General features: G+C 39.4%; 1 protein-coding gene and 1 pseudogene across 4 annotated transcripts in view; one reads left to right on the forward strand and one right to left on the reverse strand.

The window, feature by feature from the left end:
* The window catches only part of Nup93 (nucleoporin 93), a 138161-nt gene that overhangs the window by 84919 nt on the left and 37574 nt on the right, over nucleotides 1–15668 (reverse strand). For all 4 annotated transcript variants that reach the window (XM_021257019.2, XM_004843201.4, XM_087184373.1 and 1 more), the window contains one exon: nucleotides 14759–14951. In XM_021257019.2, the coding sequence (XP_021112678.1) occupies nucleotides 14759–14951 (193 nt within the window). The remainder of the gene's footprint in view (nucleotides 1–14758; nucleotides 14952–15668) is intronic.
* LOC147830665 (U2 spliceosomal RNA) lies at nucleotides 2888–3044 on the forward strand (annotated as a pseudogene).

Consider the following 15668-nt stretch of genomic DNA (forward strand, 5'->3'; position numbering starts at 1 on the left):
AGGGAGACAAAGTGAGGAAAAATACAAGAGTAGGACATCTAGGGCCGGGGATTTAGCTCAGTGGTTGCACTGCCTGCCTCGCAAGCACAAGGATCCCAGTTCAATCCCCAGTTCCAGCACAAAAAGAGTAGGACATCTAATATGCTTCATAAAAAATTAGAGTATTTTTTATTCAAAATTCCCTACTGTCCAGACAATTTTATATGCCTATTTTATACTTCCCCATAAAGATCTATTACCCAGTATAACAGACACAATGCTGCATTTGGCAGTAAGAGCAATCTGAGTTCTGATCACACCTGAATTAGGACAGCCTCATTTACAGTGAAACAATAACAGCACCAAAGATCGGGCTGCTCCAGATACTTTAAAGAATTCTATGAGGTAGATGCAATTATTCACCTTCATTTTATAGATGGGAGAACTAAGGTGCAAAGAGGTTAAGTAATTTACAAAGTTAGAGAACCAGGAAGTGGAAGAGACAGGTCATCTAGTTCTAGAACATACTTTTTTTTTTTTTTGCACAGGGGTGTGGAGGGGGGATTCTGAGTATTGAACCCAGGGTCTCAAACATGCTAGGCAAGTGCTGAGCTAGACCCCCAGCCCTCTTATTTGAGACAGGGTCTTGCTAAGTTGTTCAGGCTGGTCTCAAACTTGCAATCTTCTTCCCTTAGCTTCCCTAGAACCCAAAAGTAGTTACCATCCTACACTTACAGGATGAAAAGACATAGACATATAGACTGAAAAGACAGATATAGTGAACCACAAAATTTTAGAAGCTTTAGGAGTATGCTAGTCCATATTTCAGTCATTGGCTGAGGAAACTAAAAGTTCTGGGTCGTCAATGATTTATTCAAGGGCAGTCAAACCAGAATCCAAGTTCTCCATGGCTTCTCTTCAAAAGTCGAATACTATGCCAGTACATCTTTAAGCTCTATCTCTGCTTGCTCCAACAATATACAAAACCGCCTCCTGACCAGTAAATGTTTTTCAAGAGAAATGGAAATAGAGCCACCTTTATTTCTGCTCATCCTGACAACACAGAATGGATGAGTTTTAAAACAACAATAACAACAACAGATTCTCACTAATATCTAGAATACTTCCAGGAAGAAATGTGAGAGAAACAGAGGGGTATTTTAGATTGTTGTTTTGGATTACCACTTAGTACCACAAAACCTCGTTGGCTAAGCATGTGGTCACTCTGAGTAACTTAGAAGAAGCTAGAGCATTTGGCAATATATGTAATACCTACAAGGTATAACCCAAGATTTTCAATTTTTTAAAAAAATTTTTTAAAGATTTTCAATCTGGAACTAACAGACATTTCCCATATTCATTCTATTCTAATAAATACTACAGCAACAGATTATATTCACCCAGAGGATTCTTCTCTGTAGACTTTTTTTAGGTCAACTATGATGCCATTCCAGCTACTATGTCAGACGGGCAATTTTGTTTCTCCTAACAATTGTTAATAGCCACCCTTCTAATACAATGGATCTCAACTCTTGATTGCACATTAGACTCACCCATGCAACTTTCCTCCCTCCCAGTGATTCTCATTACTCTTGGAGTGAAGCCTTGGAGCACAGATATTAGTTTAATATCTTCCCTCTTTCCTAACAGCTTCACCAAGATATTAATTCAATACCTACAATTCACCATTTAAAGTGTACAATTCAGTGATGTCAGCATATTCGTAGTCATACAGCTATCACATCAATTTTAGAATATTTTTATCACCCTCAAAAGAAACCCCTATCCATGAGTAGTGCCACTGCCCCAGTCACTAATCTCTTTCTGTTTCTACAGATTTACCTATTCTGGACACTGCACATAAAGGTAGTAATACAATATATAGTGTTTGGCATCTTTTCCTTAGCATAATGTTTCAAGGTTCATCCATGTTGGAGCATGTTTTAGTACTTCATTCTTTTTTTCATTCCCAAATAGCATTCTATCGTACAAACATATGTCATTTTATATGTCCACTCAAAGTTGATGGACATTTGGGTTGTTTCCGTTTATTACTATTATGAAAAATGCTATGAATATTTATGCATAAGTTTTTGTGTGATATGGTTTCATTTTTCTTGGGTATACACCTAGGAGTACAACTGCTGGGTCAAACGGCAACTGTGTTTAATCTTCTAAGGAACTGCCAGACTATTTCCCATTTCATATTCCCACCAGCAATCTACAAGGGTTCCCAATTTTTCCACATCCTTGCCAATACTTGTTATTGTATGTCTTTTTGATTGTATATATCCTTGTGACCTCCTTTTTTTAGCTGCTAAAGAAAAAATAGACAATAATTTAAGACAAAAAAAGTGAACCCCCCTTGTAGCCACCACCCAGCTTCAATAATTCACATGTTACAGCCAATCCTGTTTCATCTATATTTTCCTCATCACTCAGATTATTTTGAAGATACAAAATATTGCCCAATTATTTCATAATTTTTAATTTGTTTCTAAGATCCATATAAGGTCCCTACTTATGAATGATTGATATGCCTCCTCAAGCTTTATCTATAGACTGCGCCTCCAACTCATTTTTTCCCCTTATAATTTCTTTGTTGAAGATTCTGGATTATTTGTCCTGCACTGTTACTCAAGCTTATTAAACAGACATGGGAATTGAACTGGGAGACTTGTTAAAATGCAGGCTCCGATCCAACATGTCTGGGATGGAACCTGAGGTTCTCCATATCTAAGAAGTCTGCAGAAGATGCTGGTGTTATTGATACATAGACTACACTCAGGGTAGCAAAGAGGCAGTCTCCTATGGAACAGATTTTATTGATTAAAGTCCCATGATACCACTGAACTTGTTCCTCTGTGCTCTATATTTCCTGCAAATTCAATGTAAGTTCTGAAGGTTTATCACTTCTCGGCCTTTTGGCTAAGATCAAGTGTAGTTCTGAAGGTTTGATCAAATTCAGATTTTACTATTTTCTTAGATTACTTCACACTTCATCATGAGTTGTGTGCCTGGTTATCTCTATTTGCAATAGTTACAGCGTCTGATGACCATTACTTAATCTAATTCCTTAGGAGTTGTAAAATGGTGATATTCTACCTCCATTTGCAAATACTTCAATTCAGAGAAACTCCTTTCATCAACCATGTGATTACCCTGAATGAGTTAGCTCTCTAGCATCCTCCAAAGGGGACTGGTGAGGGTGTTTCAGTGTCATTATGAACTCATAATTTGATGTGTTTCAATTCAATTCAGGTACTATCGTTATCAATGTTCAAATAATCTCATCTCTGGCCAGCAGGAGCCCCTTCAATTTGGTCCTGAGGGGGATTGGGGTTTTTTTTGGAGGGGGGGTTCCACGGATCAAACTCAGGACCTTGCGCTTGCCAGACAGGTGCTGTCATTTTTGTTTTTGTTTTTCCTTTCTGGTATGTAGTGCTGGTGTCCAAACCCAAGGCCTCATGCACACTCAACCACTGAGCTACATACACCCCCAGCCCCTGAAGGTTTCTGAGTTCATGTAAAATGACTCAAATAGGCTTTAATAACTTACTTCTTTGCTACGTGACATGACAGGATGTTTCATGTTCATGTGATGAACTCCTGCCTCAAACCTGGAATTGGCCAACTCTCCAAAGTGCTTCAGCTGCCTTTAGTAAGTAATGAACTTTAGGGACAATTACCTGAGCCACTACGACTGCTGCTTTGTTTCTAGGCCTTTCCAATAAATAGCCAAAGCTAGAAATGGAGCTTTTTGTCTTCTCTTAGTTTTCTTAAGATAAATTACATCATTAATTATATTGATACATCCAATTCAAAATTAAGAACACAGGGTTTCAGCACCATGGGAGGCTGACACAGGGGACCACAAGTTGCAGCCCAGCCAGGCAACTGAGTGAGACTCTGTCTCCAAATAATAATAAAAAGGGCTGGGGATGTAGCTCAGTATGAGGGCCCTGGGTTCAATCCTTAGTAAAACAAACAAAATAATCCCACAAGGATTCAGGTTAACTTCATAGATTTTCTATCTGCACATGTATCTCCTTTTTCCCACACCAAAAGTCTCACAATAATTATTAACATGCTTTATCCTATACTACACACATAACTGTTTCTGAATAGCAATAACAACCCTTTACCAACAGTACAATTTTTGAAAACAGATTAAAATATTACTTGGTACTATTCCTCTCCATGCGTTTATGTCACCAAATGAATACACACCTATATTCATTTGTTTTATTTTCAATTTTGAGGAATTTTCAATTATTAATTTTGTTTTCAAATACAAAGTTCCAAAGTCAAATCCTTTTTTTTTGGTACCGGGGATCGAACTCGGGTCCTTGCGCTTGCACAGCAGGCAGCAAAACCACTGAGCTAAATCTCTGGCCCTAGTCAAATCTATTTTAAAAGACCTCTGTCTTCTTCACTTATTCCTTCTGTTTTCCTCAGGTAATCTTCTGTTTGCTCACCTTCTACACTAATAATGCCTTTTTATTTTCCATATCTGATGCTTTTCCTGTGGGGCCCTGGTGACACTTAAAGGGACTGCTCCTCCCAGAGTAGCCAATTCCTAGAGATATCAAAGGACTCCGCAGCAATTTCATCTTTCATATGCAAACCAATCAATCCAGAGACCATATCCCACTACCTCCTTTATTAGATTCTCACACTCTCTGCTACTATTCCTGTCCTAGCAATCCCCAAACCAGGTAACAAACAATTAGACACAGCTCCACCTGAGTAACTTCTCTAGAAGTTATTCAAAAGAGCCAATCCTAAACATGTTTAAGCTGCCTTGCCTTTTTGCAGAAATCACAATAAAGCCTCTTGTTTTCATGTTCCCCTCACTCTCTCCACTTCAGTAATGGCTGTGGGCCATAACCTCAAGAAACACAATATTATGCACCCATAATCCCAAATGTTGAAATCTCAGAACAAAACCCCTTAAGTCTAAACTCCCAGAAGAATAAAAACTCTGAAAATACAATTCTAGAAAAAAAATTTTTTTAATTGTTTTAAACACATTTATTTGCTTTTTTTTTTTTTTTTTTGGAGACAGGATCTCACTATTTAGATCAGCCTGAACTAGTGAGTTCACTATGTATAGTTCAGCCTAGTGAACATACTGTGAAGCCTGGCCTTGAACTCATGGCAATCTTCCTGCCTCAGCCTCCCCAGTACTGGGATTACAGGTGTGCATCACCACACCAAGCTATTTGCATTTTTAGATCTTTCATTTTTTTTTTTTTTTTTTCCGGTACCAGGGATCAAACTTGGGACCTTGCGCTTGTGAGGCATGTGGCGGAACCACTGAGCTAAATCCCCGGCCCTATCTGCATTTTTAAAAGAGGACTTATTCATAGACCATATTACACAATAAAACAGGCAATGTTAACATATTTTTGCAAGTATAAACATATACTAATGACAATCATGTCACATGAATGTAACCATTATGAATAGGCAAAACCATATGCATAAAGAAAGAGATCAAGGGGGCAGGGGATTTAGCTTGGTGATGTCACCACCTGCTTTGCAAGTACAAGGTCCTGAGTTCAATCTGCGGTGCCAACAAAAAACAAATAAGGAAAAGAAATAGATCAAGAAGCATTTTATTACAATAAAAAAAAAAGAAGCATATTATTCCTGGGCCTCGTGGTGCATGCCTATAATCCCAACACTCAGGAGGCTGAGGCAGGAGGATCACAGTGAGCTCAAGGCCAGTCTGAACTATACAGACAGACTGTCTCAAAAAAACAAAAGAAAAAGAAAAAAGCATATTATCATGATTGGTAATTGTGTACAACCAGGTTGTTAACTGTAGTCATCTGAAATACCATGAGGAACACCTTAAGCCTACTGATAAAGTTGATCATGACCTACAAGAGATTGGGAATGTTGCACAGTGTTAGAGCACTTGCCTAGCATGCACAAGGCCTTAGGTTTGATCCCCAGTACAGCCCCTCTCCAAACCCAACCAAAAAACCAAGGGTGGGAGGGGCTGCAGATAGGCTTCAGAGTGGCAGCAACTTCCTTTGTAGAATGTGTCCTGGAAACTACACATGTTAGTTCTGCTTATGTCTCACTGGCCACAGTCACATGGTCAGGCTCACCTGCCAGAGAGGCTGGAGAATGTAGTCTCTGGTTGCCTGAGTGCCCAGCTCAAACACGGGGCAGAACAGGAGAATGAATCATGGAAAACAGCCAGAATTCTCTGTCACATAAAACAAAACAGGCAGCAAAATAGGCACTGGGTCCAGAGTCAAGCTTCTCATGCTACCCTTACCTACTTATGAGATCAGATATAAGTGAGTTACAACCTTTAGGTCTTAGTGTCCATCATCAGTAAAATGAGTTTATGAAATAATCAGCAGTTTCCAGCTTTAGACTCAGAGGAAAGTATGGTGTATTTGCAAAGGATTTTTGAAATGTTTGTGCATCAAACATTTTCTGACAATGAGATAACTAACACATCCCCTTATATGTGCATATTACTAAAAAAAAAAAAAAAAAAGGATCAATTTTACACTTCACAAATGCAGATGTACAAAGAGGAAGTTTTAATGTTTTAATATGTACAATGCTTACATACAGTCAACACTGTAATAAGGCAATTGGTGTAAAGTCAAATTTGCAAAATATGAAAATGAGAACTCTAAAATGTTCTTATATAATTTATACCTCTCCTATTGAAAAAGATATGAAGATGAAATATGTATCATAGTAAAGATAATGCTGACAAGTTAAAACAGTGGGGGTAAGGGGCAAAAAAAAAAAGACCTAACTAACTAAAAAGAAAGCTCCAGATGTGAGAAAGTATGTTATAGGCATAGGCTACAGGGAATTACATGGAGGTAGTCTGTAACAGCTGCCAATTTTCTTGATCATTTTATTCTGAAGTCTTGCATCATGACAGATACCAGTAGCTGCTCTTTTTCTTTTAGGGCACAGCTCTCTTTAAAGAATTCATTTGCATTCATTTTCTGCATGGTGCTCTTTTTGAAATTCTTCTGTGGTCTGATACACACTAACATGAGCACTCCCTAGTTTGTCTTCTCATCCTCTGTGCCACGCTTCTATGCTGTTTCAGGTATACAGAAATGAATCCACTATGTACACACTCATGTACAGACCACAAGTTTGGCAGAAACAACACTGATGACTGAATGTCAGGCAGCACTACTGCAGAAACACTCTCTTATTCTACCATGTGCATCATTATTTTAAAAATAATCAGTAACCACTGACTTCTTCAGCAAACATGGCTTTAATTTATTAAAAAGCTCTTGGAATTTCATCAGCTGGAAGTAATGCCAATGTAGACAAATGATGCATTTTTAAACTGACATTTTTCATTGTTGCCGTATCACACACTCGATCCTTTTTTCAGAATTTGGCTTTCTATTCTTTATATACCCTCCTTCTTCATAGGAATTGCAATGTTCAGGATTTTGGCTTTCAAGATTTCAATATTCAGGACTGTGGCATTCAGGGTTGGGTATTTCAAGATTACAACTGCCAACACTCCTGATCAATCCCAGGCCTTCCCCACCTGCCACAGTGTGGTGTGCTGTGCCTCCTGTTTTTAGAACCTGTGAGTAAAACCTTACTGCTTCATGTCAATCATTTCCTTGCCTTTGTGTCTTACTATTCCTGATTAAAAACAAACCCCAGGTACTTTTAAAATAGTTTCCTTCTTTTTAAATCAGCTAGTACACGTACTACACTTGTATTACCTGCTTTTTTCAAACAGCTTGAGATAAAATTCATATACTATATAATTCACCATTTAAAGTGGATAAGTCAGTGGTTAAGTATAATTACATTTATGCAACCATCACCACAATCAATTCTAGAACATTTTTATCACCTTCAAAAAGAAAACTACCTTGCCAGGGATTTAGCTCAGTGGTTTCGGCTGCCTGCTGCGCAAGCACAAGGACCCGAGTTTGATCCCCGGTACCAAAAAAAAGAAAACTACCCATCAGTAGTCACTTCCCCCCATCTAGTCACCCCAACCCTTGGAGATTACTAATTGATCCTTCCATCTCTCTAGATTTGACTGTTCTGAACATTGCCCATAAATATATAAATACAATAGGTAGTCTTTTGTGACTGACTTCTTCCACTTAGCATAATACTTTCAAGGTTTATCTATGTTAAGAGTATATATTAGAACTTCATTATTTTGTACTGCCAAATATAGCCCATTATATAGCTATAAATTATTTTATGCATACATTCATCAGTTGATGGACATCTGAGTTATTTCTACTTTTTGGCTATTATAAAAAATGCTGCCATGGGGTCAGGGATGTAGTTCAGTGGCACTGCACCTGCCTGGCAAGTGTAAGGTCCTGAGTTCAATCCCCAGTACAGGAAAAAAAAAAAAAAAAGTGCTGCCATAAACATTCATGTACAAGATTTTGCGTGGACAAATGTTTTCATCTCTTGGGTATAGGCCTAGAAATGGAATTGCTAGATCATATGGTAACTATATTTACCCTTTTGAGGAATTGCTAAAAGATCTTCAAAAAAGCTGAATTATTTTACATCCCCAATAACACTGTATGTTATGTCTGGGATCCAAAAGGTCCCCAAAAGGTTCACTGTGTTGAAAACTTGGTTGCCAGCTGATGGGGCTTTGGGGAAGGTTTGAAATATGAGGGCTCTAATTTTATCATGTAGATTAAATGGCTCAATGTGCTTATTAGAAGGCACAGCCTAATTGAAGGAATCAGGTCACTAGGACAAGTGCTTTTAAGGGTAAATTTTGTCCCGGGTCCCTTTCACTCTGGCTCTTGCTCTCTGCTTCCAGTCATCACGAGGCAAGTAGCTTTCCTCTGCCATGATGTTTCTGTCCTCTTGCCATAGGCCTAGAAACAATGGACCCAAATGACCACAGACTAAAACCTCTGAAATTGTAAGGGGAGAAAAATCTTTACTCCTTTACACTGACTTTTCTCAGTTATTTTGTCACCATGACAGAAAACTGGCTAACAGTGTATGATGGCTTTGATTTCTTCCACATTCTTTTTTCTTTTTTTGGTACCAGGGATTAAACTTGGTACCTTGCACTTGCAAGGCAGGGAGCAGAACCACTGAGCTAAATCCCCGGCCCGTGGATTTCTTCCACATTCTTATCAATACTTGTGTGTTGTTTTGAGTATAGCTATCCTGGTAGGTGTGTGGGAGTGTCTCATTGTGCTTTCTGACTTGCAGTTCCCTGATAACAAATGACATTCAGCATTTCTCATTGCTTGTTTCTCAGCATTGCTTATTAGACAAAATCTTTTGCTCATTTTTAAGATTACAAATGTCTTTTTTATTAAATTCTGAGTTTGGTTTTTAAAAACATGTTCTGAACACAAGTCCCTTAACAGATATATAATTTACAATTTTTTTTCCATTCTGTGGTGTTTTGGTGGTGGTAGTGGTGGTTTTTGGTGTTGTCTTTTGGTTTTGATTTTTTGGGGACACAGGAGTTTGCTATGTAGTCCAGGTTGACTTGAATTCATTATATAGCCCAGGCTAGTCTTGAACTTGGGATCCTCCTACCTCAGCCTCCAAAGTGCTGAGATCAAGGCATGTACCACTGTGGTAGCATGCTACTTTGGTTTTCTTGACAGTATGAAAGAGTTTGTTTCTTTTTGCCGTGCTGGAAACTGAACTCAAGGTTAGTTCATATGCTAGGTTACATGGTTAGTTCACATGCCAGGCAAGGGCTTTACCACTGAACTACATCCACAGCCTTTGTTTGTTTGTTCGAACAGGGTCTCACTAAATTCCCTAGGCTGGCTTTGAACTTGTGATCTTCCTGCCTCAGCCTCCTAAGTAACATATATACATCACCAAGCCCAACTTTCAGATGCTTTTAATTCTGATTAAGTTCAACTGATCTTTTTCTTCTGTCACTTACACTATTAATGTTATATTTTAAAAGGCTCTCCCAAACCAAAGGTCAGGATGATTTATGCCTACATTTTCTTTTCTTTTTTTTTTTTTTGGTACCAGGGATTGAACTTGGGACCTTGGGCTTTTGAGGCAGGTGCTAGAACCACTGAGCTAAATCCCCAGCCCTATGCCTACATTTTCTTAAGAGTTTTATAGTTTTAACTCTTCCATTTAGTCCTGTAACCCATTTTAAATTTAATTTATGTGTATGGTAAGAGGTAGACATCCAGCTTCATTCTTTTACATGTAGATATCCAGCATCATTTGTTCAAAAAGACTATTTTTTCCACATTGAATGGTCTTGGCACTCTTGTTAAAAATCAGCTAATCAAGGACATGTGGATTTATTTCTAGATTCAAAATTCTATTCCATCAATCTATATATCTATCCTTATACCAGTATCACACAAATTTGATTACTATGGCATTCTAGTAAATTTCAAAATCAGAAGTATGGGTCTTCCACTTTCCTTCTGCCTTTTAAAGATCATTTTGGCTATTCTAGGTTCCCTGCAATTAGGATCAATTTGTCAATTTCCGCAAAAAAAGGCCAACTGTGACCAATTTGGGGAATATTAACACCTTAATATTTAAGTCTTCTGATCCATGAACACAGGATGTCTTTTATCTGCATTTTAAAATAAATAATAAGAATATTATATACTTTTCTCCTCCTTGCAGTTTTTACTTAATAGTATGTCCTGGAATCACTCCACAGTAGTGTGTATTGTCATTCCTTGACACTAAAAAGTATTCCAGAATACAGAGGTGCCACATTTATTCAACCAGTGCCCTACTGATGGACATTTGAGTTCTTATTTTTGCTACTACAAATAATATTGAAATAAATATCTTTGTGCACAAGACTTTTCATAATTTGCCAGTATATCTTTGTGATAGATCCCTAGAAATGGAAGTGCAGGGTTACTTCCACTTGCTAGTTATTCCCAATTCGGTCCCATGATGCTGTATCTCCATCAGTGATATGTGAGACTGCATTCAGTGCCCAAATGACTTGAATGTGTATCAGAGTCGAAAACCTTAGAATTTAAAAATCAACTATTAGGATTATTAGAGGAGAATGGTCATCTAAGTGGGTGGTGCCTACAGGAACTATGCAGATGGTTTATGTTTTATGTATGCAGAAACCCTGATGGGGGGAGGTAGAGAGGAAAGGAGTATTGATGAAGAAGGTAGGGAACCTAGGATAGGGATGGTTTTACAAGCAAAGGCTGCACCAGAAACTTTCAGCTTCTAAGGATGGAAAAATCTAAAGGTTCTCTGCCTTCTACCTGCCCGAATTCCTACTGGGTAGGCAGTGTGCCCCCCCCCCCCACCATGAGCAGAACGTCACAGAAGCTGGAGTAAAACACTCCAGACCCAGGAGAATGAGAGTACAAAGGCTGTTCCCAATACACATGAAGTTCATAAAAAAGGTCAGGAGGCTAGGGTTCAAGTTTCACCTGTACTTTAATTCACTGAAAATTTTAGACACACTACCTTTCCAAGCTCCAGTTTTTTCCTCTGTTAAATGTAAAAATAAATCCTTGCCTCTCCCTGCTCTACAGCTTTGAAGACCTAATAGGAAAATGACTTGACAATTTTCTGGGAACTGAAAAGTGCCATATGGCAAGTGCCAAAAGGGATTTTTATTAACGAAGCTGAGTTTGAATTCTGGGTGCCCATTTGCTACCTGATCTTCCTCACTTATAAAATGGAGCTATCACTTATTTCACAAGGTTAGTTTAGGACGAAATTATATAATGTATGTTAAGTACATGGCACAGTGCCTAATAAATATCAAGTGCCTTAAAAGATAGTTTAGGGACCCGGGATTTAGCTCAGTGGTTCCGCCGCCTGCCTCACAAGTGCAAGGTCCCAAGTTCGATCCCCAGTACCAAAAACATAAAAATAAATAAATAAAATAAAACAGTTTAGTAGTATTAAGACAAGTGAAGTTATAATTTGCTATGTAACTTTGGTCAAACACAACAGATTTTTTTACGTGCTTTGCATGATTGTGGAGAAAACTGTAAAAGAATAAACAAAATAAACACAAGTTACCTTAGAGGATAAAGTTAGGGGGACAGAATGACTGCTGGCTTTTTCTTCGCACACCTCTAGGTTGTTTGGCTTCAGTCTGAATGGAAAAATCCAGCAAGCCACCTTGCTGGAATGTGGGAAATGCAACTGATGACAGGCACTCAGGGTGCTTCACAGATACTGATAATCTGTATCTTCGCTCTGCAATATGTACACGGGTATGTACTCATTTTATTTTTATACCAGGAGTCAGTAAACTTGTTCTGAAGAAGACAGCAAGTATTTCAGGCTTTGTAAAAAACATAATCTCTGTCACAACTAACCTCTGCTATTGTAGTATAAAAACAGCACAGAGACAATACATACACAAGTATGCTATGCTCCAATAAAATTTTAAAAGGCGGTAGGCTGGAGGTGGCTCATGAGCCATAGTCTACAAATCCCTGATTTACACCTTTATATGTTATATTACTCTTCTCCATGTGTGAAAAAACTGAACAATTTAAAAAGATCAAACACACACATGCAAAAATCTATCAAATCTGTTCCCTAAAGAGAAAAATCCAACCCAGTACATATAAGCAAATAATCCAGCACAAAACAATTTAGTCTGAAATCTACAATCTCACATCTTAAAGACAGGATCTTCTTTAAAAATTTGTTTCATGCAGGGCTGGGGATTTGGCTCAGTGGCACCGTGCCTGCCTAGAAAGCGCAAGGTCCTGAGTTCAATCCCCTGTACCAAAAAAAAAAACAAAAACAACTTATTTCGTGTAAAAAATTTTCCTACTCAGTTCTCCTTTCTGTCTTCATCCTGTATGTACTAAAATATTCACAACACATTTTTTAATCTCTGCCTATCAAAAAGATGGAAAAATATAGTCATCAGCCCTTTGGTTTCTTTTTAAGCATCTGCCCCACCCTATACCCATTCTTTCAAAGTTCCAATTTCCTGCTCCCTAAAATAATGAATTTAAGGTAAAAAGAGATGAAGAATGGAAATTTACAAGAAAAAGAGCATGACTGATAATTGTTACCAAGAAAACATTTTCCTTTTTTGCTCTTAATAGACTGTAAAGCTGATGCAATTAAATTATAACTATAGCAACTCAGCTGGTATTACAGGCCTTCACTCCAACAGCATCACTGAACACAAGCAGAGCCTGCATGCTCAAAACTAGGCGTAACCACAGGCAGCCAGGGGCTGCAATAAGAAGCCTTTGGGGAGGGGAAGTCAGTAGAAATGCCTAAAGGCTGGTTGGGTTGCCAGGCACAGTGACTCATGCCTGTAATCTCTGCTCCCTGGGAGGCTAAGGCAGGAGGATTGCAAGTTTGAGGCCAGCCTGGGCAACTTAACCTGAACCTGCCTCATAGCAAAGGCTGGCAATGTAGCTCAGTGGCACAGCACTTGCAGGGCGTGCACCAGCCCTGAGTTCAATCCCCAGTACCATCAAAAAAAGTTTTAATAAAAAGAACACTTTGGGTAGAGCTACAGAAGAATTTCCACATCCTTACTGACTCCAAAGAGCAGCCAGAACATTCAGCTCTCAAGTTTAGTTGCAAAAAATAAAGAATGCAGTCCTCATAATCACTCCAGAAACATAAAACAATGTCCTTACATTAATACCAGCATTTAAGTCTTTCTTAAATCCAAGGAATGAAGACTAAAGAGATGACTGACAATTTCGTGTATCTCTCGCATAGAACCTCAGTGACTTTCCAGACCCACCAAAGGCACAGTAGCAGTTTCTGCTTCATTCCCCCATTGTCATTCCATCAGGGGTTTGGGAACCTGTGCTCTGGAGTCAGCCTCACTGGGTCTGAATCCTAGCTCACCACACCAATTGTATGAGGTGAGTTTTTTGCCTTCTTGAGACTTTTCATTCACAGTAATAAGGGTATCACAAGCCTTACACGCTGGCTATGAAGATCAAGCAAAATCTTAAATCAAACCAAGAATCTGAGAGGTATTAAGTAGCCAGTAAATCACATTTCTTCTGGAAAGCAACATGGTTCTTTCTGTTCGGTCCTGCAAATTATAAGCTCCTGGAGGGCAAGGACCAGGTCTAATTCATGGTAGTGGTTCCAGATATGGTCCAGGTTTGGCCCAGTGAAGATGCTAAACACACCTTTATGGAATCAAGAGCCCAATGGATGCTGTGTGGCAGTAGTAGTTGCTGGCCCAGTTAGTCAGCATTTTCTCTTGAGTCACCCACATCGCTGTTCTACAATCAGCCAGGAAGTACTGTGTTTCAAGGCCATTCAGAGGCAGGCTTTGGACTCACTGACAATAAGCAGGCAGAATCACTCCTCGCTTAGGTGGCCTCTTGTCACCGAGTACCATCTATTTCTTCCAAGTGCCCTTAAAAACTTTGCTCATTGCTGAGTACTTTCTGGCTTGAAAGGTACCACTTATAGCCAAGGCCCATATCTACTAAGATATTTGTAGGAGCCATTTATGACCCAATACTGGCAAACCCAAGCAAGAATGACAGTGACCAGATTCTGTATGACAGACCTCTTCGGGCCCCTTCCACCCTGATCGTCTCCGCTGTGACACGAGCTCACAGCTTGGTCAAACAGACAGGCCGGAAAACTGGAGTGCCAAGTAGACAAAGCAAGGCTGCTGACCTGTTTACAAAACCTCTCTGAGTTCCTGCGAATCTGGCTTGTGACTGTCATTCACAGGCTGTATCCAAATTCAAGGCAGGAAAGAAACGGATTCTGCCCCCAAACCACCCAGCACCAAGGCTGCCTCCCCACCAGTACTCACGCCTTGACATCTGCTGTCTCCTGGGAAGTGCGTGTGAGGGTACGGGAACGCAGGCGCTCGCCTGCCTGCTGGATCTCCTGTAAGTTCCGTTCCACATGGGGAAGCTCTGAGATGCCCTCAGTCTCAGCGGCAAGCTGTTCAGCTTGCTGAAGAAGCTCACCAAACCCCTCAGTATCCATTGCAGATGCAGATCCTAGATGGGGGCAAAATACAAGAGACCTAAATCAAGGGAGAGATAGGCTTGAAACACTGCCTAAATCTGATATAAGCTTAGGGAAACACTAGGACTTTTTGTAAACAGACAAGGAGACAGCTCATCAGCAAGCAGGATTTGTTCCTGAACATAGACCAAGAACAGGCCTGACAGAGAAAATGAGTCAGACTGTGAAGAAACAGATCATTTCTGTACATATTGACAGCCCCAAGACTGATTTCAGCCACCAGAACAAATGCAAAGAAAGATATAGTACAATTCCTGCCTCCTTCCATAGACCCAAAGCAATAGGATATGGAAGCCACTGTGGCAACTTCTAGCTTAAGGAACAATCATCTTGCATGCCCTATTCCTCTTGTCTTTTTCTTTTTTTTTTTTTTGTACCAGGGATTGAACCCAGGACCTTGTGCTTGGGAGCAAGGCGTGGTGTCACTGAGCTAAATCCCCAGCCCCCTCCACATGTCTTGAAAAACACTACCACCATCAAAAAAAAAAAGAAAGAAAGAAAGAAAGAAAGAAAAGAAAAGAAAAGAAAAGAAAAAAGAAAAACACCACCACCAGAAGGGCACCATGCAGGGTCTTGTCTCACATGATTCTCATAATCACTACAGAGGCTCCAGAAGTAACTCCAGTCTACAAAAGCTCAGGCACATTCCTAGTATACTCTGTTGCACTTTGACTAAACTGAAACCAGAA

Source organism: Heterocephalus glaber, unplaced genomic scaffold (genome assembly GCF_053883595.1).
Source record: "Heterocephalus glaber isolate CG9 unplaced genomic scaffold, H.glaber_assembly_v1.0 deba00000071, whole genome shotgun sequence".
In the NCBI taxonomy this organism is placed as follows: domain Eukaryota; kingdom Metazoa; phylum Chordata; class Mammalia; order Rodentia; family Bathyergidae; genus Heterocephalus; species Heterocephalus glaber.